The sequence below is a fragment of the Xenopus laevis genome, chromosome 8L (genome assembly GCF_017654675.1).
Source record: "Xenopus laevis strain J_2021 chromosome 8L, Xenopus_laevis_v10.1, whole genome shotgun sequence".
NCBI lineage: Eukaryota > Metazoa > Chordata > Amphibia > Anura > Pipidae > Xenopus > Xenopus laevis.
Window position 1 is genome coordinate 128,170,378 of NC_054385.1, and position 27,636 is coordinate 128,198,013.

The 27,636-nt window shown below is 43.5% G+C and overlaps 4 protein-coding genes across 6 annotated transcripts in view; 2 read left to right on the forward strand and 2 right to left on the reverse strand.

Annotated features, from left to right (window-relative positions):
- LOC121397224 (CD48 antigen-like) overlaps positions 1 to 27,636 on the forward strand; it is a 626,518-nt gene that overhangs the window by 545,981 nt on the left and 52,901 nt on the right. The window lies entirely within an intron of this gene.
- lysmd1.L (LysM, putative peptidoglycan-binding, domain containing 1 L homeolog) lies at positions 2,386 to 6,791 on the reverse strand. Its single transcript, NM_001097149.1, is given in 3 exon segments — positions 2,386 to 2,992; positions 3,802 to 4,106; positions 6,411 to 6,791. Coding segments are annotated over 3 exon segments (654 nt in total). The 5' UTR covers positions 6,582 to 6,791; the 3' UTR covers positions 2,386 to 2,814.
- On the forward strand, positions 7,054 to 14,497 carry scnm1.L (sodium channel modifier 1 L homeolog). The gene is given in 8 exon segments (NM_001096231.1): positions 7,054 to 7,145; positions 8,627 to 8,697; positions 9,954 to 10,042; positions 10,242 to 10,339; positions 11,022 to 11,122; positions 11,285 to 11,436; positions 11,651 to 11,771; positions 14,013 to 14,497. Coding segments are annotated over 8 exon segments (783 nt in total). The 5' UTR covers positions 7,054 to 7,094; the 3' UTR covers positions 14,113 to 14,497.
- Positions 15,426 to 26,007, reverse strand: tmod4.L (tropomodulin 4 L homeolog). Of its 3 annotated transcripts, none has more exons than XM_041572066.1 (10): positions 20,818 to 20,891; positions 20,412 to 20,567; positions 19,858 to 20,014; positions 19,290 to 19,412; positions 18,108 to 18,197; positions 17,553 to 17,683; positions 17,343 to 17,450; positions 17,120 to 17,263; positions 16,833 to 16,977; positions 15,426 to 15,928 (listed from the first exon to the last, which is right to left on the reverse strand). In XM_041572066.1, exons 1-10 carry the CDS (start codon positions 20,839 to 20,841, stop codon positions 15,906 to 15,908), a joined length of 1,101 nt encoding a protein of 366 aa, XP_041428000.1. In that variant the 5' UTR covers positions 20,842 to 20,891; the 3' UTR covers positions 15,426 to 15,905.

A 27,636-nucleotide genomic window follows, 5' to 3' on the forward strand; every position in this document is an offset into this window, starting at 1 on the left:
GTCCTTACATTGTCCCTGCTGCTCAGTTGCTATTTAACGGCATGATCAGAACCACATCACAAGCTAGGCCAGACCCATGAATTTGTGTATAGAATGAGTGACCGCTGATGTGCCCTGCCCAAATAGAAATGGCAAAGTGAGTGGTAAATACGAGAGTAAGTAAAATGAAGATGTGCCCTGCCCATACTGAGGGTTTTGCCAGGACTTAGGGTAGGTTGAGTGGTACAAACAGAATGAGGAACCACAGATGGACCCTGCCCAGACAGAGGGGAAGGTGAGGGGGGTACATACAGAATGAGGAACCACAGATGGTCCCTGCCCAGAGAAAGGTGAGAGGTGTATGCAGAATGAGTAACCACAGATGTAACCTACCCAGATAAGAGGAGAGGGGTACCTATAAAATGAGGAACCACAGATGGACCATGTCCAGACAGAGGGAGGAGTCACAGATGGACCCTGCCCAGACAGAGGGGAAGGTGAGGGGTACATAAAGAATGAGGAACCACAGATGGACCCTGCCCAGACAGAGGGGAAGGTGAGGGGTACATAAAGAATGAGGAACCACAGATGGACCCTGCCCAGACAGAGGGGAAGGTGAGGGGTACATAAAGAATGAGGAACCACAGATGGTACCTGCCCAGACAGAGGGGAAGTTGAGGGGTACATAAAGAATGAGGAACCACAGATGGAAAGAAGATAAACCGGCACTACGGACTCCATGCAAGCGGGACAAGCCCTGCGTGTTTATTCAATGTAACGTTTTTTTGGGGTAAAGTGAGTGTTACTCACAGAGAGTGTAACCCTATGTGTGCCCTGTCTGGATAGTGGGTTGGTGCAGGGCTGTATTTCTATATAGAGAATAAAAAAATCCACCCATCTCACTGCTGGACACTTTCGGCCAAATTCTGTGTTGGGATTATCATTTGCATTTTACAAGTAAAAGTCTAGGTGAAAATGTTTAAAAATTTCAAGGGGCAGTAAGCCCCACCGATTATTATAGCAGTTATGGGGGGAATATAGTATTAACCTATTTTGGTGTCACTGGTCCTTTAAATTATTCCAACTCTGCTAGACCTATATGATAATGATGGAGCAAGCACTCCCTCTAGTGGCGACAGTTCCACCACCTTCCCTGTCTCATTGAAGCTGCTGTAATGGGAATCCTTGCCAATTGTTTCAGGTCCAAGCTCTGCATTCAAGATGATCATGGGAAAGCAACAGTCCCATTCAGTTTGTCGTTGCTCTTTATTTTTTATTGGCAGCTTTCAAATTAGTAATATTATTTATTGTGCAATGTTTTCTTTTAAGCCTAGTAACCCATAGCAACCAATCAGCAGGCAGCATTACTGGTCCCGTCTAAAAACAAATAGCTGATTGGTTGCTATGGGTTACTAGGCTTAATGGGTTACTAGGAAGCGTTGCACCTTTTATTGCATTAGAGTTTTAGGGGGTTATTGTTAGAGAGGAAGTAGACCCTGCAAGTGCAGGGGGGCCCAGGAGGGTAGGGGACCTAGGCAAACATTGTTTATTACCCTATAAATCATTATGGAGTCTCTGTGGCCCCCTGCTGGCATTATTTAAGGTGGCTGAGCACCCAGTTAGGAAAGTTTAAAGCCTTAAAGGGTTGGTTCACCTTTAAGTTAACTTTTAGTATGTTATAGAATGGCTAATTCTAAGCAAATTTTCAGTTGGCCTTCATTTTTCTTTTTTTATAGTTTTTAAATGATTTGCCTTTTTCTTCTTCTTTCAAATGGGGGTCACTGACCCCTTTTAAAAAACAAATGCTCTGTAAGGCTACAAATATATTGTTATTGTTACTTTTTATTCCTCGTCTTTCTATTCAGGCCTCTCCTATTCATATTCCAGTCTCTTATACAAATCAATGCATGGTTGCTCGGGGAATTTAGACCCTAGCAACCAGATGGCTGGAATTGCAAACTGGAGAGCTGCTGAATAAAAAGCTAAATAAGTCAAAAACCAATTGCAAATGATCTCAGAATATCTCTACATCATACCAAAAGGTAATTTAAAGGTGAACAACCCCTTTAACTGCTTTCCCCTTTCTAGTGCCAGAATCACCCTCTTAGACCTGAAGCTCCAGCCTTCTGCACTGCTGGTTGCCCCCTTGTAAAGGCTGTTCCACACTTTATGTGCCTCCCTCAGTGTCCCTTCAACTGTACTGCTGAGTGACCCCATAGTAGTGAACCCTCTTCTTTGTTATCAATTAACCCCACCCCCACTGTGCTGATTCCATGTCCGTAAATCTTTAACAGTGGGTTTTATTTCCAGGCTGCAGCCAAAGGTCGGACTCCAAGCGCAGGCTTTATTGCATGCTTCTCTATACGGATGGACGCTGCTTCCAGACAGAAACACAGACGCATTATATGTAACAAATAGCGCCCCTTTAATAACTCGGATAAAGGGGACCCGCATAGTGCCGTCTCCATTAAAGGGAACTCACGCTCTTGTAGCGGTCAACTCATCCGATTGGTTGGCAGAAGGCAATACAAACCAGCGACTAATTCTAGTAATAAATCTGGCGTCTCGGAGTTTCATAACAAATAATTAAACAGCTTTCTCTTCCGTTTTCTCGCACACACACAAAGATATATATATATTTATAAAATGTCGCACTCCCTGAACGGTAACGACCCGCCTGGGGGCTCGGGCGCTTGTGTGAAGTCTCTCAGTAGTACCACTCTTTGCACATTTTACAGCATTTTCACCTAAAAAAATTCCTGTAAACTTTTTGCCTCATTAAAAATAAAAAAAATAATTTAAAATGAAACATAAAATTCTACGCTGAGGGCGGGGTCAGAGTTTAAATATCTCGTCTTCGTGATCTCTGATGGTGGACACCCGCGTGGTGATGGTTAAGGGTACGGGTCCCAGGAGAGAGCGCTGCTGAGTCTGCGGGGAGTCCTGGCTGGAGAGGGTGCGGTTGGGCGTCTGATATCCGGATGATCCGCCTGGCGTGGAGTCTTCTGCGGTGCTGGAAAGCAGAGAAATAATGGTGGGAACATGTTACAGCTTTTCTGGTTTGTTCACCTGGACAAGAATTCCGATGACCTTTTTCAGGCTCAGCTGCTATTGGAGACTATGTGGTTCTGGTTTAGCAGATCTGCACCCCAACCTGGACCCACACACCTGCTGTTACCCTCAAGCATCTGCCAACCTGACTGCTTCATTAAAGGGATACGGTCATGGCAAAAAACGTTTTTTTTTTTCTTTTTTTAAACGCATCAGTTAATAGCGGCGCTCCGGTAAATTCAGCACTGAAATTCATTTCTCAAAAGAGCAAACAGATGTTTTTATATTTAATTTTGAAATCTGACATGGGGCTAGACATAGTCAGTTTCCCAGCTGCCCCCAGTCATGTGACTTGTGCTCTGATGAACCTCAGTCACTGAACAATGGGAAGGTAATCCCATAACATTTCCCTTCCACAAGATAACAGCTCCCTGGTAGATCTAAGAACAGCACTCAATAGTAAAATCCATGTCCCACTGAGACACATTCAGTTACATTGAGTAGGAGAAACAACAGCCTGCCAGAAAGCAGTTCCATCCTAAAGTGCTGGCTCTTTCTGAAAGCACATGACCAGGCAAAATGACCTGAGATGCACCTACACACCAATATTACAACTAAATACATTTGCTGGTTCAGGAATGACATTTTATATTGTAGAGTGAATTATTTGCAGTGTCATTTAGAAATAAAAACTACACCATAAAAATCATGACAGAATCCCTTTAAAGGCTAACTATACCTACTCCATGGTTTCCAGCAGGTCATACTCACAGGGACTCTCCTTCCCGGAGTTTCTTCACTGCCGCTCTCTTGGACACACGGATGTTGGTGTCCAACCTGCTCATGAAGTCCACAGGCGACATCTCATCCTTTTGGACAGAATGGTGCCGGCTCTTCTGCTTCTCTATTTTCACTGGCTGCTGCTTCACGGGAGACCCTTCAGCCTCTGAAGCCTCTTGAGAATTCTGGTCATCGGAGAGATTCGATTGGTTGGCCAACACCGGGATGCAAAGGGATTTCTTGAGGAATATGGAGTCGTTTGTATACAGCCGGTTAGCTCGCTTGATTTGCTCCATCTGTAGACAGACAACATTTATTTGCAATTGGTCCAATGAATAAACTCTGGTTAGAAGAAAAAAAATTAATTGGCCATTGACTTGAATGGAAAGCCCCGCTGGTTAATGACAGGCCAACAATCGCCAATGTATTTACATAAAGTCCCAATGTAGAAATTTGCTTTGTCATCAATACTGTGTGTGTTTCAGGGGAAGTTCCTAAAGGACAGTTGGCGTAAAGGGGAAGCGATGACGAAAAAAGAGGGATTTTGCAATTGCAGGCCACATCTTGACATCAGCTCTGCAGCTATCAGGGTACAAGGCTGGTGCTTCTAGACTACGCTGTACCCAGTATCCTGCCAACCTTTCTACTGATCCCTCTATGTACCCAGTATCCTGCCAACCTTTCTACTGATCCCTCCATGTACCCAGTATCCTGCCAACCTTTCTACTGATCCCTCTATGTAACCAGTATCCTGCGAACCTTTCTACTCATCCCTCTATGTACCCAGTATCCTGCCAACCTTTCCTACTCATCCCTCTATGTACCCAGTATCCTGCCAACCTTTCCTACTGATCCCTCTATGTACCCAGTATCCTGCCAACCTTTCTACTGATCCCTCTATATACCCAGTATCCTGCCAACCTTTCTACTGATCCCTCTATGTACCCAGTATCCTGCCAACCTTTCTACTAATCCCTCTATGTACCCAGTATCCTGCCAACCTTTCCTACTCATCCCTCTATGTACCCAGTATCCTGCCAACCTTTCTACTGATCCCTCTATATACCCAGTATCCTGCCAACCTTTCCTACTCATCCCTCTATGTACCCAGTATCCTGCCAACCTTTCTACTGATCCCTCTATGTACCCTGTATCCTGCCAACCTTTCCTACTCATCCCTCTATGTACCCAGTATCCTGCCAACCTTTCCTACTGATCCCTCTATATACTCAGTATCCTGCCAACCTTTCTACTGATCCCTCTATGTACCCTGTATCCTGCCAACCTTTCCTACTCATCCCTCTATGTACCCAGTATCCTGCCAACCTTTCCTACTGATCCCTCTATATACCCAGTATCCTGCCAACCTTTCCTACTCATCCCTCTATGTACCCAGTATCCTGCCAACCTTTCCTACTCATCCCTCTATGTACCCAGTATCCTGCCAACCTTTCCTACTGATCCCTCTATATACCCAGTATCCTGCCAACCTTTCTACTGATCCCTCTATGTACCCAGTATCCTGCCAACCTTTCTACTGATCCCTCTATGTACCCTGTATCCTGCCAACCTTTCTACTGATCCCTCTATGTACCCAGTATCCTGCCAACCTTTCTACTGATCCCTCTATGTACCCTGTATCCTGCCAACCTTTCCTACTCCTCCCTCTATGTACCCAGTATCCTGCCAACCTTTCTACTGATCCCTCTATGTACCCTGTATCCTGCCAACCTTTCTACTGATCCCTCTATGTACCCAGTATCCTGCCAACCTTTCTACTGATCCCTCTATGTACCCTGTATCCTGCCAACCTTTCCTACTCCTCCCTCTATGTACCCAGTATCCTGCCAACCTTTCTACTGATCCCTCTATGTACCCTGTATCCTGCCAACCTTTCTACTGATCCCTCTATGTACCCTGTATCCTGCCAACCTTTCTACTGATCCTCTATGTACCCAGTATCCTGCCAACCTTTCTACTCATCCCTCTATGTACCCAGTATCCTGCCAACCTTTCCTACTCCTCCCTCTATGTACCCAGTATCCTGCCAACCTTTCTACTGATCCCTCTATGTACCCTGTATCCTGCCAACCTTTCTACTGATCCCTCTATGTACCCTGTATCCTGCCAACCTTTCTACTGATCCCTCTATGTACCCAGTATCCTGCCAGCCTTTCCTACTGACCTTCTATTTATGCCATGGATAGGGGCAATGAAATTATAGTGACCAGTGTGGGCACCAGTACAACTAGTGTGACCTCTGGGGGTAGTGGTGGGATGACCATTCCCCCCAGGAGTCGAAACCAAAACGGTATTCAGACCAGAAACATTTCCATTTCTGTGTCCCCAACTTGTTTATCAGGCACCGGTTTTATTTGAATCTGATAACTGCCTGAGGGGTCGGCTGTAGGGTGGGACAGGGAAGACAATTGCCCTGGGTTGATAATTGTACAAAGGTCCTGGGATAGTGTGTAACAGCTGTTAGATATTAGCAGTGGATACACATGTCCTACAGCTGTAGTTAGAACTCCCGGCACCCTACAGACAATGTAAATAACATCTGATTGTACGATGAGATGAGAGGAAGGTGCAGTACTCACCGTCACGTCGTATCTCAGCGCCAGACCTTGCAGGGTGTCCCCAGGCTGGACCTCATGTACCAATTTGTGGATCAGGGCTGGAGAATAAGGAGTCTGGACTAAACTGCCGTAGGAACGAGTCCTGGTTCCGTGGAGAAGCCCATTGTCACTGTGGCCACAGTTGGAAGCCATGGCTTGTGATTACACGACTCACAGGGGAAGTTACATTTTGTTACTTGGAAGAACTGGAGGCAGAACAGGACTCCCTGCAACCCTCAGTCACATGCTGGGCTGCTAATTCAATCAGACTGAAAGAGAGAGAGAATTCATTAGTATCACATGACAACACTGACTGGGCTTTCCCCCGAATGGGAGGGTTGGGCCACAGGTTGCCCCAGAACCCCTTAGCACAGAGCTTCCAGCTGCTCCCAGCACAGGCAAGTACAAAACAACCACAGACCAGTGGCTCAACAGCTGGACAGAGGTGACAGCAGCAAGGCATGCCGGGAGGAGTAGTGCAGCACACGCTCTGTACACGATTCGCCGGCCTCACGGAACTACATGTCCCGGCATACCCAGACTCCGCCTCCCCACTCTGACGCTTACAGGACGTCCCGGAAATAAACTACATATCCCGTGAGGCCCCAGAAACGAGTACGGTGGCCGCGCGGTATTATCGTATTTACAGATTGCAAGTCTTAGGGGATGTCGTTTAAACGGGATGGGGATGATAGTAGCCAGCTGAACGTGCTGAAGGTACGGGGGTTATAACCTGTGTGGGGAGGGGGTGCGTGAGACAGAGAGAACACCACGGGGAATCATGGGACGTTACTGATTGGGCACAGGGGTAGTAAGTAACCCGTAGCAACCAATCAGTGAGTGGCTTTTTCAGCCAGCTGTAAAAAGTGATTTGTTGACATGGGTTACACAGAGGCCCAATAAATAGTGAGTGTCTATGTTCAGAGATGCTCTCAGTAGCACTTCTGGCATTTGCCTGAACTCGCAGATTGCCATTCCAGGCCTGGTTGCGGCCCATTGTTTATAAGCGAGCCCCGGGTGTTTATAAGCGAGCCCCGGTGTTTATACACGAGCCCCTGTGTTTATAAGCGAGCCCGGGTGTTTATATGAGAGCAAAGAAGATTAGCCAAACAACACAGGCTGGTGTAGCGGGGATCTCCCCTGCACGTTTATTTCGTCAAGTGATGTAACGTTTCGGGGACATCAGACATGATGTCTGATGAAGGGGCACACCCCCGAAACGTTACATCACTTGACGAAATAAACGTGCAGGGGAGATCCCCGCTACACCAGCCTGTGTTGTTTGGCTAATCTTCTTTGCTGATATTTCTGGGAGAGGCGCCGACCCCTCCAGCCAGCACCGGGCAACTATCACCAGGAGAGACCTAGGGGAAATTAGGTAAATTGTTTTGCTGTTTATATGAGAGCCCAGTTGTTTATACGCGAGCCCCTGTGTTTGTTTATACGCGAGCCCCGGGTGTTTATAAGCGAGCCCCGGGTGTTTATAAGCGAGCCCCGGTGTTTATACACGAGCCCCTGTGTTTATAAGCGAGCCCGGGTGTTTATATGAGAGCCCAGTTGTTTATAAGCGAGCCTGGGTGTTAATACGTGAGCCCCGGAGTTTATATGCGAGCCCTGTGTTTATATTCGAGCCCCAATGTTTATAAGTGAGCCCCGGTGTTTATACGAGAGCCCCGTTGTTTATACGCGAGCCCCGGTGTTCATACGCGATCCCGGGTGTTCATACACGATCCCAGGAGTTTATAAGCGATCCCGGGTGTTTATACGAGAGCCCCGTTGTTTATACGCGAGCCCCGGTGTTCATACGCGAACCCCGGTGTTTATGCGCGAGCCCGGGAGTTTATACGAGAGCCCCGTTGTTTATACGAGAGCCCCGTTGTTTATACGCGAGCCCAGGTGTTTATACGCGAGCCCGGGTGTTCATACGCGATCCCGGGTGTTTATAAGCGATCCCGGGTGTTTATACGAGAGCCCCGTTGTTTATACGCGAGCCCCTGTGTTTGTTTATACGCGAGCCCCGGTTTTAATACGCGAGCCCCGGTGTTAATACGCGAGCCCCGGTCTTAATACGTGAGCCCCGTGTTTATATCCAAGCCCCGATGTGAAGGATATAAATAATGTGGGGCAGAGTATGGTCCAGGGAGGGTGGGAAAGGGTTAATGAGCATGTTTATGATCCCAATTCTTTCCTCTCTACAGAAGAGGAGAGTTGCAGATCTGCTGGCCAGTTACATCCCGGAGGATGAGGCTTTGCTGCTCAAAAATGGCAGGTGAGAAAGCTCCCCACTGATTGGTTCCCTGGGTTTGGGCCTCTGATAGGTACACTACAATCCCCATGTTACCTTATTCAAGGGACCAGAATAAAAACATGTAAAATCAGGGAAATGTATTATGTATAATATATAGCTGGGACCACAAAAACACAATGTAAATTGAGGGAATACCTAAAATCAGGGGATGTAAAATTGAGGTTTCACTGTATATCCGCTATGCCACCGAGAGGCTGCGAGTACAGGTATGGGATCCGTTATCCAGAAACCCGTTATCCTGAAAGTTCTGAACTACGGAAAGGCCCATACATTATAATACATTAATCCAATTATTTTTAAATGATTTCCTTTTTCTCAGTAATGATAAAACAGTAGCTTGTACTTGATCCCATAAGATATAATTAATCCTTATTGGAAGCAAAACCAGCCTTTTGGGTTTATTTAATGTTTTATATGATTTTCTAGCAGTTAAGGTATGAAGATCCAAATTATGGAAAGGTCCCAAGCATTCTGGATAACAGGTCCCATACCTGTAGTGCTTTAGCTATTGTAAAACTACATTTCCCAGCATTCCCCTTTCAGTATGGTTTTATTTGACACCACCCTGCCCTCCTTGCTGCCCAGACTTGTGCCACCAGTATCAATCCCACCCCTCCATCCAGCCACAACCCAATATACAGGTCTACTGTCACTCTCTTTACTGTGTAGTATTTATGATCTTTGGACTGGGAAATCCAACTTGTAGTTCCTAGATGGGCTCTCCCCTCTCTCCCCTCTCTTCTCTCTCTCTCTCTTTCTCTCTCTGTCTCCCCCCCCTCTCTCTCTCTTCTCTCTGTCTCCTCTCTCTTTCTCTCTTCTGTCTCTCTCCCCCCCCTGTCTCTCTCTCTCTCTGTCTTCTCTCTCCCCTCTCTCTCCCCTCTCTCTTCCCTCTCTCTTCTCTCCCTCCTCTCTCTCTCTCTCTCTCTCTCTCTCTCTCTCTCTCTCTTTCTCTCTCTCTCTCTCTCTCTCTCTCTCTCTCTCTCTCTCTCTCTCTGTCCTCTCTCTGTCTCTCCCCCCCCTCTCTCTCTCTTCTCTCTGTCTCCTCTCTCCCTCCTCTCTCTTTCGCTCTTCTGTCTCTCTCCCCCCCTGTCTCTCTCTCTCTGTGTCCTCTCTCTCCCCTCTCTCTTCTCTCCCTCCTCTCTCTCTTCTCTCCCTCCTCTCTCTCCTCTCTCTCTCTTCTCCCCTCATTGGTAAATGTGTTGTGTCCTTTGTGGTAGCTACGCTTGCACCGTGTGCCATCACCGGCCGGTCTTCAATACCATCGATATGCTGTCTGTGCACAGGACTGGGAAGAAGCACTTAGGAGGTAAGTTACTGACTAGTAAAGACATCTATATTCTGTCTCCTTCCCTATCATTGCATTGCACCTTTGTGCCCCACCCACCGTGTTACCCTCACATATTCTCTGCTTACTCACAGTCTCATTGGCAATTATATGTGGGCAGTCTGGTGTCTGTAGTAACTACCCTGGCCACTGACTCTCCTCACACCCTCCCCTCTTACAGGCCTGCAGCGGTATTACGGCAAGAAGTTGGAACACAAGAATGAGATCCAGAAAAGGCGTCACTTTGATTTTGTACGGGCAGAAGATGCAGGAGAAAAGGTGTGCAGATTTCTCTGTGTATTGCAAACTTAGGGGGCTATTCCTGCTGAATTGTGCTTAGTACAGAGGAATACCTATGCTGCCATAGTTTTATGGGATCTCTCTGTAAAGACTATGAGCAAACTTAGGGACTGTTCCTGCTGAATTGTGCTTAGTACAGGGAATACCTATGCTGCCATAGTTTTATGGAATCTCTCTGTACAGACTATGAGCAAACTTAGGGACTGTTCCTGCTGAATTGTGCTTAGTACAGGGAATACCTATGCTGCCATAGTTTTATGGGATCTCTCTGTACAGACTATGAGCAAACTTAGGGACTGTTCCTGCTGAATTGTGCTTAGTACAGGGGAATACCTATGCTGCCATAGTTTTATGGGATCTTACTGTACAGACTATGAGCAAACTTAGGGGCTGTTCCTGCTGAATTGTGCTTAGTACAGAGGAATACCTATGCTGCCATAGTTTTATGGCGTCTCTCTGTACAGACTATGAGCAAACTTAGGGGCTGTTCCTGCTGAATTGTGCTTAGTACAGGGAAATACCTATACTGCCATAGTTTTATGGGATCTCTCTGTACCGGGGAAAGGAGCTTGTATCTTGCCTGCTAATGAGATAACAGCTACTGACACAAGGCTGAAACTCCAGAATATATAACATTTTTTTTAACTCTCCTATCTTCCAGCCTCCACCAGGCCCTGCCCCTTTGCTGGTCCAGACCAAGAGGATTACCCAGAATGCTCTGCTGAAATCCGCCCCATATAATAGCTGCTGCTCTAACAAGAAGTAAGATGATTGGGGCAGACCATTAAATAAATGATTAATATTGTTAATAGTCACTGCTCTCTATAAAGCCCATGCCTTGTTCTCTGTTCGTGTGGTCCAGTTACAAGGCTCGTATCGCCAACAATTATATTTGCTTTATCTTTTGCCATTTTTTAATTGCAGGGTAGTAGCTAATAGCAGGAACGTCTATGATCCCCATTCTGGCCCGTCCACAACCACAGGCTTAAATGTTCCTCTGGACACCCAACCTGGGCCCAGTCAACCTCATACCTCCCTACATTCTCCCCCTACTGGACCCTGCAGCAGCCCCACAGGTGAGCAATTCACCAGAGAGGATTCTGGGATATTAAGATGGCAACTGGACACTTACAATGAGATTGTTATAGACTGGCCAGGCTACTACTGTATACATAAGTAAATGTCATCAGTATATGAGGCAAATCTGTGCTCCTGATGTAGTTGAACTAAAGCTCCCAGCAGTACTGTGTGCATTGGAGTAATTAACTCTTACGTCCCCCTTCTATCCAGATGAGATCCCACCAAATAAGAACAACAGTCGGCACAAGAAGAAGGGCGAGGAGAAGTTTAGGAAGGAAATTGCAGACCCAGAACGGGAGAGGAATATGGAGCACTACCTGCAGCTGAAGAGGTAGGAATTACTGTGCTGGGCTTACCAGCCTCCAAGAAAATTCTTAGTTCAGGTATGGGATCTGTTATCCAGAAAGTTCTGAATTACGGAAAGGCCGTCTACCATAGACTTCAATTTATAATAATAATTCACATTTTTATAAATTTCCTTTTTCTGTTTAAAAATAAAACAGTCGCTTGTATTTGATCCCAACTAAGATATAATTAATCCTTATTGGAAGCAAAACCAGCCTATTGGCTTTATTTCATGTTTACATGATTTTCTAGTGCAGGGATGGTATCTGTTATATGGAAACCCATTATCCAGAAAGCTCCGAATTACAGAAAGGCCGTCTCCCATAGACTCCATTTTATCCAAATAATCCAAATTTTGAAAAATGATTTCCTTTTTAATAATTAAACAGTAGCTTGTACTTGATCCCAATTAAGATATAATTAATCCTTATTGGAGGCAAAAACCAGCTTATTGGGTTTATTTAATGTTTATATGATTTTCTAGTAGACTTGGAGGCCTATTTATCAACAGTCCAATTTGAGTGGTGTCAGAGGTTTCTCTAAAACCCCAAATCTTAAAAGCACAAATGAAAAAAAAAAAAAAAAGCTGAACCATCAGAAAAAAAAATCTGAAAACAAATTGATTAAAAAAAGTAGGCGGTAGGATCTGCACCCCTCCCATTGACTTCTATAGGACTTCAACAACCATTACATGCCAATTTTATTTTTACAGGTATTGGTTCCGTTATCCAGAAAGCTCTGAATTACAGGAAATCCCATAGACTCCTTTTTATCCAAATAATCAAAAATTTAAAACAAAAAAGTTATTTTTCTACGTACTAATATAACTACCTTGAAATTGATTTAAACTAAGATATAATTAATCCTTATTGGAGGTTTTATACTAATTTCTCCTGACAACTTCCTTGACTACTTGGTGGTCAGACTGGTGGGAAACTGACCAGCAGGTGGCGCTGTTGTAACAAAACTAATTCATATTAACAGTACATGTATCCCTTAATATCTTGGAATTTAAAAAAATAAAAATAAAACAATGAATGTAAATTGCAAAAGTGCTTAGAATATCCCCCTCGTCAATTTTACATTCACTTATTTTAAAGGTTTTCTTCTCTTTAAATTATTTTGAGCAGATTTAAAGGGCACCAATCATGACCAAAATCATTTACTAAGTAAATACACTATGTGAAAGTTCAAGAAATCCGATTTTTAAAACAGTTAGAATTGTTTGTATAATGTAAATGATCAGCTCACTATTCCTTCTGCAATATCTCCCCTATCTCCACTGCAGTTCTAGCTGAGGCAGCCATCTTGGATTTCACTGGCTCCTCCTACCTATATCTTCCCAGCCAACTGTAGCTCTGAAATCTCGCACATGCTCAGTTCAAATTCCTTGTTTGCTTATCAACCCTTCTAAGCTATTTTCAAATCAGCCAAACCTGTGTGTTAGCTGCTGTACAGTAGTGCTGCCCCCTGCTGGAAGTTAGCAGGTGGCAGCACTTCTAGTGGATACTTCTAGTGGAGGAGTTTACTAAAACAAGGCATTCTGGGTAGAATACTCAAAGCAGTGTTACAATCTGAGCATGCTCCTGAAATTTGCATATTAGAGTCTCTGTTAGAGTCTCAATATGGCCTCCCTCAGTGAAAGAACCCATTTGACAAATTAAGGGATTTTTTTAAAACCTGCAGTTTTTTCAAAAAACTATATATGTAGTTTGATTAAACGTGTTTAGCTTGTACTGGTCAGATTGTTAATATGTGTTTGATTTTGGCTGTGATAGGTGCCCTTTAAGGTATGAAGACTAGGGATTCACCGAATCCACTATTTTGCATTCAGCCGAATTTGTATTCGGTTCGCCTGAATCCTGCTGAAAAAGCCCGGATCCTGGATTTGGTGCATCCCATATAACCCAAATTACAGAAAGATCTGTTATCTGAAAAACCCGTTCCCGAGCATTCTGGATAACAAGTCCCATACCTATATTGAGGAGTACTATTCTGTCAACTAGAAGATACTCCTGTGAGTGTGTGCTTGTGCAGTCTGAGTGTGCCACTCATTAGCCATTAAGCTGGCCATACACTGGCCGTATTTGCTGCCACTTCATTCCAGTCCACGTCAAAGTATTTTGTCCCTTGCACGGGGCCACTCACTATGGCTTCACACACATCTTTATTGGAGTGAGAGCGGCAGTTCGTGCACCCCACTACTCACCCCCTCTCATTTCCACAGCTCTGGGTGGATACCTGACGGGACTGGCAAGTGGGTGAAGGATGAGAATGTTGAATTTGACTCCGATGAAGAGGAACCTCCAGCTTTGCCCCCCTCCTGACTGGCGGCTTCTCAGTATGACCTGACAGTAGCAACTGGCGGCTTCTCAGTATGACCTGACGGTAGCAAGAGTGCAGATACAGCATTAATGGACTGGAATACTAAAGTGAACTTACCTTTGCAAACAGGGAATCCACAGAACTTCTTTATAGTGGGGACTGTGGTTTGGTGGCACTTATGGGCGGTTCGGCTTGGCACTGCCCTTTACGTTAGGGACAAAGTGAAATTTGAATTCTCCTACTTTTCTGCATTACCACAAGCTGCCCATTAGAGGGCGCTGCAGCTCAAGCATCCAGTCTCGGATTTGTTTTCAGTAAACCCTCGGCATCTTTCTTTGCCCTGCATGAAACTGAGACACCTTGTTACTATAAATGCCTTAAGGGCCACATTTGTCTAGTGCTGCACTTTTCATTGGATCAGAGCCTGACCCTGAAACCTGAACCATCTATATATACATGGACATCTATATATGCTATAACTCTAAGCGCAGCCCCTACCCAGAATGGAGTTAGCTCTGTCAACTGCACTTCCCCTTTAACCACAGCTCTGTGTTATGAAGTGACATGTGCCCAGTTCTTGAAGGAACATGGTCTGGTTTCTGAGGTTTACAGAGCAGGATGAGTTTCTCAGCAGTGAGTAGCAGACAGGGGGTGACTGTGCTTGTTGAGCCTCACTCCCCCACCCTCCAAGTCTTAGCCCTCACCATCTGCTGATTCTCCATTATATAAATACACCTCATGACTTCACAGGCCGAGAGCCGAGCAGTAATGTCTTTTTATAGACCAAGGAGCCGTGTAAAGAAGCCCAGGGTAAGAAATGCAATCTTCTGCAGGGAGTCTTCCCCCTCCCCCTTCTGTGCTCTATGAAACTATAGGCCCTAGAGCAGGGGTCCCCAACCTTTTTCACCCGTGAGCAACATGCAGATTTGGGGAGCAACAAAGCATGAAAAATGTTACTGGGTGGTGCCAAATAAGGGTTGTGATTGGCTATTAGTAGCCCCTATGTGGACTGGCAGCCTACAGGAGGATCTACATGCTCATACATCTAGTTTTTATACAACCAAAACTTGCCTCCAAGCCTGGAATTCAAAAATAAGCACCTGCTTTGAGGCACTGGGATCAACATCCAAGGGTTTGGGGAGCAACATGTTGCTCGTGAGCTCCTGGTTGGGGATCACTGCCCTTCCTAGAGTATGAAATATTTTCAGACTAACTGGGTTGCTACCACCTGTTTTGTAAAAATGTTGTTTTAAAGTAAGTTTAAGTAGGGGTCCAATTTCAGCTCAACGAGGATCAAGAATGGATTCTGTAGCCATTGAGTTCAAAGTCACTTTATTTACATCTTATTAAATCAGTTTTTTCCCTAACCCATGGCATTTGCGTCAGTTCAGCTCCTTTGCAGCCTTCGGCAGGATTAAAGTGCAGCCTGTAAGGAGAGAAGGTACTGTATATGTAGAAGGATCGGGGGTGGGGCTTAAGATGGAGTTGAGCAGCGTTGACTCTTGGGAGTATCTGAGGGGGGCACAGAGATGATGAGTTACATATTGGGGTAGAAACATATATATACAAGGTTAAAGACCTCAGGTGTTGCCCCTGTTTATTCCAGCTTAAAGTCTCCTGCACATGCTCAGTGAATAACTCCCTGAAAGATCTGCAGTGAGCAGATGGGGCCTATCCAGATTTGCCCTCCGTCCAATGAATGCTCTGTACGCAAATGTCACATCACAGAACAAACCCTATTAATAGGTAACGGAAGAACATCGACATTTCGACAATCAAGAGGGTGATGGACTCCTTAGACCTTCTTCTGCTTGCGACCTGGAATACAAAACAAGTTACGTGGTCTTGCTGCTAAGGCCATAGGGAGTCTGAACCAATAAAAATATATGTATTGAACATGGCTCCAGAATGGCATTGGTCCAATGCTTCGAGTCATTTTATACTATATCAGCAACCTTGTATTCACTAACATGCTAAAATAGCCCCGACCCTTACTATCCATTCTATCTGCCAGTAGTACTGGTCCAGGGAGGGAGCTCTGGAGTAATGGAGATGCTTTCTGCATCCAACCTTTTAAAATGTAAGGAGGTCCCCAAAGCTTTGCAACAGTCTGACACTGAGCTAATATTTTACATAAGACACACCAAGGGAGGCAACAATCCTCCTGGAGGTCACATGGTGCTAATTAGGAACCAGTGATGAGCAAATTTATTCGCTAGCCATGGATTCGCTGAGAAATTTCGATGTGCACATTCTTTCGTGAAACTGCGACGACAATTTGCCACCAAAAAAAACCCATTGAGTTTAATGCATTTGGAGAAAAAAAAGTCGCCATAAGAAAAAACGCCCATTGAGTTTAATGCATTTGGAGAAAAAGTCGCATGAGAAAAAAGCCCACTGACTTTAATGCATTAGGACAAAAAAAGTCGCCATAAGAAAAACGTCCATTGACTTTAATGCATTTGGAGAAAAAAAGTCACGATGAGAAAAAAGCCCACTGACTTTAATGCATTTGGAGAAAAAAAGTCACCATATAAAAAAACGCCCATTGACTTTATGCATTTGGAGGAAGAAAAATTGTTGAGCACGTAAAAATTTAGTGCACTTAAAAACACCCATTGACTTGAATGTTTTTTTCCTCAGTTTTACGAAGGGAAACCGGACAGATCTGCTCATCACTATTAGGAACCCATGTCATGTGAGAGTGGGTACAGACACTTACGAAGTTCCAGGTTCCTTGTGATGGCCGTGGCGGCTCGGGCTCTTGGTCCTTGTCGGGTGAAGTGATAGCCAAATCGTACGACTGAAGGGCAATTCTCAAGCATTGAGGCCATCTCCATCTCAACGGTGTCTCCCAGGTTCTGACGCTAGGGGGCAGGAGAGTGGTAAATGTATTGGGCGTGGCACAGTCTGATGATTCACAATCCGTTAAATTATTAACACCCTACCCATAGATTAAGATGAGCATTCAGCCAACATGGACTAAGGATTGGATCTAGATGGAGTTACCTGGTTGTCCACCTTGAGCTCGGAGAGTGTGTTGTTGCTTCTCATGGCCTGGAGGATAGCCAACATACCGGCACTGGTGATAAAGTTGGACTCAACATTCAGACTTTGGAGGGTCTTGTTCTCCTTCAGCATTTCTGCCACGGCCTGGGGGTAAAGAGGTGGCATATTTGTGTCTCATTGACTTTAAGGAGTCGGACAGAAGAAGAAGGTGGTGGAAACTCACATAGGCCACGGGGTCATTGCTACGTGTCGCCACCATGGTCAGAGTTGTGACATGGCTGTTGCTTTTCATGGCCTGGCAAATCTCCTTTAGCGTTGGGACAGGAATGTCCTGCAGAGAGAGAGAGCGGGCACCCATTAGTCACCTGAATTATTCACTGAATATTGTAGCCGCCATATTTGTAGGTCCATAAGGTGTGAATGGGCCACTCACCTTGATATTATTCAGATTAACCTCCACTAGGTCTGACGCGTTGCTCTGGATTTTTTTCAGAGTCTCTTCCACGTTGGTGGGATTTGGGGGTTCATCCGGGACTGGCTTGTATGTGTCTGGCTTAACCACACCTAGAGGACAAGACACACAACTAGTGTTCCCATCTGCTTGGTTTGTGATTAGAACTGTCTGGTCTTCAGAGAGTTGATCTTTTTTAAACCATGAACCATACTCTGCCTGCACTTGACCCCACAATCCCAAACCCATTTAATCAACCCAAACTAAATGGGTTGTATACTCCACCCCAGACAATCACAACTGATCCCCCCCCCCATTCCGTTATTCCAAACCACTGCTCCGTTTATTTCACCTAATCCCAATATACCTGAACCTACTCGAGCTGGTTCAATGCGGAAAGCGTTTCACTCCACCCTACTCCTCAGCTCATTTACACTTTCAAGCTGAAAGTTGGAGAGTAGGGGGAGAACTGTGCAGAGAAACACCTGGAGATGCTTCTTCCATCAGTCGTTTAGACCTCGTTTTTGCTGTACTTACTGTTGATGCCCTCCTTATTCGTTATGATTCCAGAGGTAATGGCGTCGTAGTACTGTTTGTTACTCATGAGGGTGTACATGCCCAGGATAGCTGCAGGGAAAGGCAAAAACACATTTAAAGCTCTGCAATGGGGCTCAGGTCGGCCCCACAAAATTTAGCCCTGATCGCTCGAATGTAGTAGGGTTTTTAAATAAAAACAACGTTGCCCAACACGTTGCTGACCTCAATGAGATCTTCAGCCATAAAGTGGGGACCCATATTAAAGTTGGGGTTGGGAGGGGCCTATTTAAGTGACAGGAAAGCAGAATAACATATGATAGGGGTAAAACTTTAATTTCGGAAGAAGAAAATGTTGCAGGAGGTGATATATAAAATAATCTAGTAGCTGGGCATATTTATTATAATGTACTCTGTGATCTGCTGGGTATTTGGACTATACTGTACTCTACTCTGTATGTGGGTAAGGGGATACTCTCCCTGCCTTACACTCTGGCCCTACAGTACTGAATATAGTAACTGGGCAGCATCCAGCTGCTCCACCCAGATCTGCTGAGCGTGTGGAATTGGAGACAGTACAGGGGAAATATAAAAGAGCCTGCCTCGGGCTTTACAGAGGAAAGTTTTTTCCAATTATCTCGACCAAGTCAAGTAAAACTGTTCCTGCACAAGCAAAAAGGACCAGATCTTCAGGGTTTTATTGGTTGTTGAACAATAGCCCTGGCTTATTTTTTAAATTTATAAAGACCAGAAATGGTCTCAGCAACCCACAATTTAAGCAACTTATGAGGTCAACTTCATTTTTAGGGCAGACTCTTCAGCTTCCCTTATCTTGAAAATGACACCTAAAAGTTAGATGGCACTTGTATGAAACTGGGTGGTGTTTTTACTCATCAGGGGTAGAAACTGGGTGCGGCTATGCTAGAATGAGTTCAAAGCAATGCTGGTTATTTAAAGGAACAGTAACACCAAAAAAATGAAAGTGTTTTAAATAGTGGAGAACAGATCAGGACAGAGAAGATGCAGGGCAACACTGCATTATATTTGTATTACTTTAAAACATAATTTTTTTTTGATGTTACTGTTCCTTCAAGAAGATCTAGGCATATATGCAATACTCTCTATACCATATGCTAGTATTATAGTAGTAGTAATGGAGACTGACTGAATCTACCACTTTCCTACCTGCAATGTCGCACATCTCTGCATCGGTAGCGTTGGCCAAAGCCTCCTCCAGCTCTGGCTCTAATGTGATCTGCTCTTCTTGGGGGATCTCCCGTTTGGCTTGTTTGGGTACAAAAGCTTTCCCTGTGGCAGGAAAATGGGACAATTACAGTTGACAGTTGGGCACAAGCACGACCAGTATATATAAGCATGAATGGAGGACCATTGAGCCATTGAGAAGCTGTTACCTCCAGGATTCTATACCTAGAGATTAGCAGTCCGTTTGGTAAGGTGGCCAAGCAAACATATCTATCTCTGGGTTTATCCACTCTAAAATGACTCAATCATGTTTCCTAAGTGATTGGATCAGAATAGGGGACTATACAGAGTCATTGGGAGACAACCTTCCTATTTCAGTGGTGGCTGGAATTAGGTCTATGTAGTCTTGTTCAGTCTGTGTAGTCAAGCCATAGCAAGTTATTATACTGCATCCCAGGGCCAATCACTCAGTAAATGAGTTATACATTAAAGGGTAAAAAAAAAAAAAAATTTACATTCTACATGAAGCTGAGGAGAACCTCTGGCTCACCTTTTTTCTCTCCGGTGAAAGGCACCAGGTCATCTCTTTCTTTGTACTCGATGGCTTCCTTCTCCAGGTGCTGTAAGAGGGCATCCCTGTCTAGTGGCCCAGTCGCATTCTTTGTGGTTTGGTCTTTCTGACGCATGCCTGCTGGCAGAAGGATGTTCTGGAAAAGAAGAAAATCAAGATCAGAAAGTCGTACTTAAAATTTGATGGTCAACACTCTCAATTGTCCACTCGATCAGCCAGTATTCAGTCTATTTTGTTTTATGGAGGTGTTTAAAGTCATGTTCAGAGGTCTTAAGCCACAGAAGCTATGGATGGAGATACCTTGATGTATCATATTGCATGCATGGTCGTGCCATTCACAGAGGATCTAGACCAGGGACTCTCAGAAGCACTAGCAGAGGGCTAGATATCTCTACCGAGCTTATCTTATGAAGGACACAATGGACAACTGACAACCCTGTTGCCTTGGACAATGACTGTGTCTGTGTTTAGAAAGTTCATCTTGTAAGTTCCTAATTTATAGAAATGTGGTTCAGTAGATCAGCAGGTCCTACCTCTGGGTCCATCTCCTGGAGCTCATAGTCCAGCTGAGCCAGTTCCTCTGGGGACATGGCCTTCATGAGCGCATCCTCATCTACATCCCGATACTTCTCCAGGTCCTTCTGGTAAGACATGTTGGAGCTGGTGGTGAGCACAAGTGACAGCCCCTCCTTGATGGGAAAACACATGGACAGAATATCAGCATGTTGGGTCGGGATCATCTGCTACACCAGTGGATTACACTCCCTTTACAGCAGTGTCCTCCTACACCCAGGTCAGTATATAGTAAGCTCCTTGATTTGACTGTGAGCATGGGAAGTACACAATACCCACACAGTGTCTATGGGAAACAATATGGCAGCACCCACCTATATGTATAAATACAAATATACATAGAATATTCTATATGCACAGCTGTACCATAATGGTTGATACACTCGACATCTAGCAGCCCCCCAGGCCTTATCTCTAGCTGACACCCGTGTGAATGATAACAGCCAACCGCCAATAACGTAGATTGTGGTTACACCCTTTCACTCCCAGAGCAACAGATGAACTTGTGGAGGGGTGGGGCTATTTCCAACCAAAATGCTATATTAACTCTTTATAACCACTGTGCATGGATATATCCTACCTAAATACCACATACCTGCTTTCCATATGCAAGAGGTCATACATATATATATATATATATATATATATATATATATATATATATATATATATATATATATATATATATATATATATATATATATACTTCTTATGTAGAACCTGCAAAGTTGCTGCATCTCATTTATTACCCACAGGGGAAATTGTGTACCTAAAGGTGTTCTACAGTTGGGCACATGTCAAACCACCAAAGAGATAACCAAAAAACAGATCCTATCTCAGCGCTGCACAATATTATGGTGCTGTATAGATACATGTTAATAATAATAATATCTGATCCTCATTGGAAGCAGCAATCGTGCCCTGCTTTATGGCTGGTATTCTAGCTATCTGTAAAAGAGAATTGCATGAGACATTGCGTGAGGTCCTTCTATAAAAGCCAATTACAGTTCTAGGCACAGTACATATATCCCATACATTAATGTTGGTATCAGATCTCTGGGAAATTCCTGGCCACTCACAACAGCGAGACACTAAGGCTTCAGCAGGTTATTTTTTGGGGGGGGGGGGTGCCCCCGTATTCACCCTGCTGGTTGCACGCTTGGCTGTATGGATTTATAAGTGGCACAAGGTGTTTGGGGGAAGCCTCCCAGGAGGAGGCAGCGGTGCTGGAAGGCAGGGTGTAGGGTATCGGAGCAGAAGCAGCTGTCAGTCACACAGCAGCTGTTCTACATGATGATACACAGTACAGTAGTACCTTATGTCTGCTGCAACAGGGGGTGCTATGTAGCACGGGACAATCTGAGGTTGCATATGGAAAAATGAGGTGGAAAAGATTAATGGGAAAAAATAGAGTTGAAAACAGGAAGAAATAAGAGGAAAAGGGATGGTGGAAGAAATCAGGAAGGGAAGGCACTGGATGGGAAAAGGAGGAATAATGTAAGGAAAGAAAAGAAGGGAAGAGAATGAAAAGAAAGGAATGGGGGGAGAGATGAAAGAAACAAGGAAGGGAAGAAGTAAGGGACAAAAGGGGAGGAATAAGGAAAGGAAAGAAAGGCATGGGATGGGAAGGTATAAGGAAGGAAAGAAAAGAAGGGCATGGGATGGGATGGGAAGGTAGAAGCAAGGAAATGAAAGAAGGGCATGGGATGGGAAGGTATAAGGAAAGAAAGGCATGGGGTAGGAAGGAATATGGAAGGAAATTAAATTAGGGCATGGGATGGGAAGGTATAAGGAAGGAAAGAAAAGATGGGCATGGGACAGGAAGTAATAAGGAAGGAAAAAGTGCATGGGATTGGATGGATTAAGGAAAGAAAGGCACGGGTAGGAAGGGAATAGAATCGAAAAGGGAAGGAATAGGAAAGGAAAGAAAGGCATGGGATGGGAAGGAATAACAAAGGAAAGAAGGTGATAGGATGGAATATGGAAAGAAAGGCATGGGATGGGAAGGAATAAGGAAGGGAAGGAAAGAAGGGCATGGTAAGGAAAGGGAAGGAATAAGAAATGAAAGAAAATCATGAATGGGAAGGAATTAGGAAGCAAAGGAAAGAGAGGTATATGATAGGAAGGAATAAGGAAGGAAAGGAATGGGAAGCAATAAGGAAGTAAATTAAAGAAAGTTATGGGATGGAAAGGGAAGGAATGAAAGGAAGGCATGAAATGGGAATGAATTGGGAAGTAAAGGAAAGAGAGGTATATGATAGGAAGGAATAAGGAAGGAAATGTATGGGATGGAAAGGAATAAGGAAGGAAATTAAAGAAAAGTATGGGATATGAAGGAAGAAGGAAAGAAAGGCATTAGATGCAAAGGTAAGGAAAGTGAAGTGCAAGACATGACAGAATTCAGGGGAAGGAGTAGAAAGTTAGGAAGCAGATAGGCAAATGAAGAGGAGAAAGGTGAGAGAAGAGGAATAAGGCCAAACAGTTGGGAGAGGGAAACTGTATAAATAAAAGGAGAGGAGGGAAGACGGAACAGGGAACATGAATAATGGGGCAGACAAGAGAGGAGACTATTATAAGGGAAGGGAGAAAGGGAAGATGGTCCCCCCTAGGCCAATACATGTAACAAGTAGAGAATATAAAGGGGCAAAACCTGAGTGGGCCCCTAACTCACAGGGTTTTCCTGTACATAATTAGGCTGGGCTGGGGGTTAATGAAGTGAAGAGTAAATGTAAGTGTCATCTCCAGATATGAAAAACCAGCCCAGTTCATGTACTTATATTATATATATTTATGTCATACACAAGAGCCATGAACATCCTGTAAATTATATCCTTATAAACAGTGACTAGTGATGTCATCAGTTATAAATGATGAGTAGTGATGTCATCATTTATAAACAGTGAGTAGCGATGTCATTTCTGTCACATGACTCACTAAAACTTGTATATTATAATAAAGTACCCCTAGTTGCAAAATATGAGGATATTAGAAGTAACCTCGGAGTTCCATGACCTCGTACTTTTATATGGTCATGAAACTCCTCGGTAACCTATAATATCCTTATATTTTACAATAGGGGGTACTTTATTCTCTATATATATTTTACAATAGGGGCTACTTTATTCACTATATAATACACAAGACCCGTGAACATCCTGTAAATGATATCCTTATGAATAGTGATTAGTTATGTCATCGGTTATAATCGGAGCTCAGTGATGTCATTTCTGTCACATGACTCACTAAAACTTGTGTATTATAATAAATAAAGTTCCCCTGTTGCAAAATATGAGGATATTAGAAGTCACGTCAGAATTCCATGACTCGGCCTCGTACTTTTAAATGGTCATGAAACTCCTCGGTGACTTATAATATCCTTATAATTTACAAGAGGGGGTACTTTATTCACTACATATGAAGCGAGTGCTGCCGTGTTGTTATCCTATCAGTGGGCAGAGAAGCCGTGAGAAAAAGTGAGAGTCAAGAGATTATCCTAAGCGCTTACTGTCCCCAAACGCAGAGCCGGGGGTGTGACCCAGCGAGGGATTATCCCGTTACTTACGCACGGATGAATTTCATTAGCTCTCCCCAGACACACAGCGCTCTCTATTCTCTCTATTTTGGAGCAGGACTGTTGGCGTCTCAAATATGCACACGTGTCTCTTGTATATATATCTATAGCCTATGGGTATTAATGCAATCCCTGCCGTAAAGCAAGGCAGCAGTGCTGTGCTTTAGCCAGGAAGGAAGTGGAGAGAGTCTTATATATGTTAACATTCAAGATGACAACTATGGGATATAAAAGGCAGGTAGGCGCAAGGAGCAAGAGAAATAGATCAGCTGTGGGCCCCCGACCCCAGCAGCTGCCACTGTTTACCAGGGAATCACAACTGAGTAAATAACAAGGGGGTTGAGTCGGACGCAAGGACTCGGCACTTCAAATCAACATTTTGTCACAGCAGTATTTTTATCAGCCCGTCGGTATGCAGCACTGCAGTTTAATAATCGCTAACAAAAACACGCTGCAGACTGTGCTGAGTTCTAACAAGCCGTGTAACATGCAATGGACCTGATAGCCAATAAACTGGGGATTTGTTTTTCAGTATCCCTCAACTCTATGCTTCTCAGAAGAAAATGTCCAATGTATTGTTATGACTACTTTTTATTACTCGTCTTTCTATTCAGGCCTCACCTATTCATATTCCAGACTGTTATACAAATCAATGCATGGTTGCTAGGGGACTTTGGACCCTAGCAACCAGATGGCTGAAATTACAAACTGGAGAGCCGCTGAATAAAAAGCTAAATAACTCAAAAAACACAAATAATAATTAAAACCAATTGCAAATTGTCTCAAAATATCTCTCTCTACATCATACTAACAGTTCATTTAAAGGGGTTGTTTATCTTTGAGATAACTTTAAGTATGATATAGAGATGGCAATTTCAGCCATCTGGTTGCTAGGGTCCAAATCCCCCTAGCAACCATGCATTAATTTAAATTATTTGTGGCTTTTGACTTATTTAGCTTTTTATTCAGTAGCTCTCCAGTTTGGCCATCTGGTTGCTAGGGTCTAAATTCCCCTAGCAACCATGCATTTATTAAAATAAGAGACTGGAATATGAACAGGAGAGACCTGAATAGAAAGATGAATAATAAAACGTAACAATAACAATACATGTGTAACCTTACAGAGCATTTGTTTTTTAGATGGGGTCAGTGACCCCCATTTGAAAGCTGCGAAGAGCTAGAAGAAAAAGTAATAACTATGAAACTATAAAAAAACAATTGAAGACCAATTGAAAAGTTGCTTAGTATTGGCTGTTCTATAACACACTAAAAGTTACCTTAAAGGTGAACAACGCTTTGAATAAAAAAAAACCCACAAACTTTGAAATATTAAAGACCAACTGCAACTTGTTAATATTATGTCCACATGCTCATTAATTATACACTCTACATATACTTTCCCTTTAACTGCCTCTAGTATTTCACCCCGTGTAACATTTGGGCTAATAATAGCCGCGTCCCCATAAGTATTTGTCAGCTTCTTCCCACAGAACAGTCTCAATATTTCTGTGAATATATATTTTAGGGCAGAATTGGGTCCCATTAAGCCCTAGCTGTGCAGTGTGTGTATGTGTGTATGTATATAGATAGATAGATAGATAGATAGATAGATAGATAGATACTGTAGATATATATATATATGGAACAACCTGACTGTGCAGTGTGTATATATATATATATAGGGAAGAAGCAGCAGTGATCCCTTAGTGGAACTGATCAAGTCACTCACACAATAATATCACAAAAGGGGAAATGAGCTGAATTAAAGCAGAGGAACCCAGACCCTCCCATAAAGCAGCCACAGGGGGGTTCTCTATATAAAGAGTGCAAAAATCTCATTATTATTAATTATTATTATTGTTAATTATGAATTATGATATCATGGCTGGAGACAACCCCCAGTGTAAGGATCCACAGCATGAGAGATAGAACTGCTCAAGCCCTCCGGGGCCCCGTGCTTACCTTGTGACTTCCCTGTGTGCTGTGTGAGGGGTCCACTCTGAGCTGCAACAAGGGGACACTTTGGGAAGGGGTGTGACTCCTGTCACTGCAGCTGCTACTCACGTCAGTCTCATACAGAGACACCTAGTGGCCCACAGGCAATTAGTAATATTAAAGGGGTTGTTCACTGTTAGTATAATGTAATGAGGGATATTCTGAGACAATTTGCAATTGGTTTTCATTTTTTATTATTTGTGGTTTTTGAGTTATTTAGCTTTTTATTCAGCAGCACTCCAGTTTGCATCTTAACCAATCTGGTAACTAGGGTCCAAATTCCCCTAGCAACCATGCATTGATTTGAATATGAGACTCAAATATGAATAGGAGAGGCCTGAATAGATGGATCGGTGATAAAAAGTAGCAATAAAAATACATGTGTAGCCTTACAGAGCATTTGTTTTTTTAGAAGGGAGTCAGCGACCCCCCAGCTGCAGAGAGTCAGAAGAAAAAGGCAAATAACTATAAATAATGACCAATTGAAAAGTTGTTTAGAATTGGCTGTTCTATAACATAATACAAGTTACCTTAAAGGTGAACAACCCTTTAATTATAATTCATTATTGTTACTATTTATTTACTGTATCATTAGCTATATGAGAGTACTGATGTCATCAGTTATAAACGGTGAGTTCTGATGTCATTTCTGTCACATGACTCACTGAAATTTGTGTATTATAATAAATAAAGTACCCCCAGTTGCAAAATATGAGGATATTAGAAGTTACCTCGGAGTTCCATGACCTGTATAAAAGCACTCAGCCTTCGGCCTCGTGTTTTTATATGGTCATGAAACTCCTCGGTAACTTATAATATCCTTATATTTTACAAGAGGGGGTACTTTATTCACTATATAATCCACAAAAGCCATGAATATCTTGTAAATTATATCCTTATAAACGGTGACTAGTGATGTCATCAGTCATAAACAGTGACTAGTGATGTCATCAGTCATAAACAGTGCGTAGTGATGTTATTTTTGTCACATGACTCAGTAAAAGTAGCCCTTGTTGAAAATATGAGGCTATTAGAAGTGACCTCGGAGTTCCATGACAATTATAAACGGTAACTAGAGATGTCATCAGTTATAAACGGTGAGTAGTGATGTCATCAGTTATAAACGGTGAGTTCTGATGCCATTTCTGTCACATGACTCACTGAAACTTGTGTATTATAATAAATAAAGTACCCCCTGTTGTGAAATATAAGGATATTAGAAGTCACCTCGGAGTTCCATGACCTGTATAAAAGTAAAAATGAACAGAGGGCTCTCCTTAAAACTAAAAACGGACAAGCCCGAGACGACTGTCCCCCTTGATGCATAACCTTTACATACTTATCTAATATAAATGTGATTTTAAACCGCTAGGTATTAGTATAATTATTAACAGACTATTCAAGGTAAATCTATTCTAGATCGTATTATAACCATTTTATGGGCTTGTGATACTTTTTCTTGTGCCGTATGGTTGACGGACCACTATTTTTATCAAGGTAAATCTTCTGATGGGGGTCAGGTGTCGAGAGTAGGTCCCACCTGCTGTAGGGTGATGATTATTCTCCATACTGTACATTAATCTGCTGAGTCCTTCATCAGCCTGCTGGCCATAAAAAGC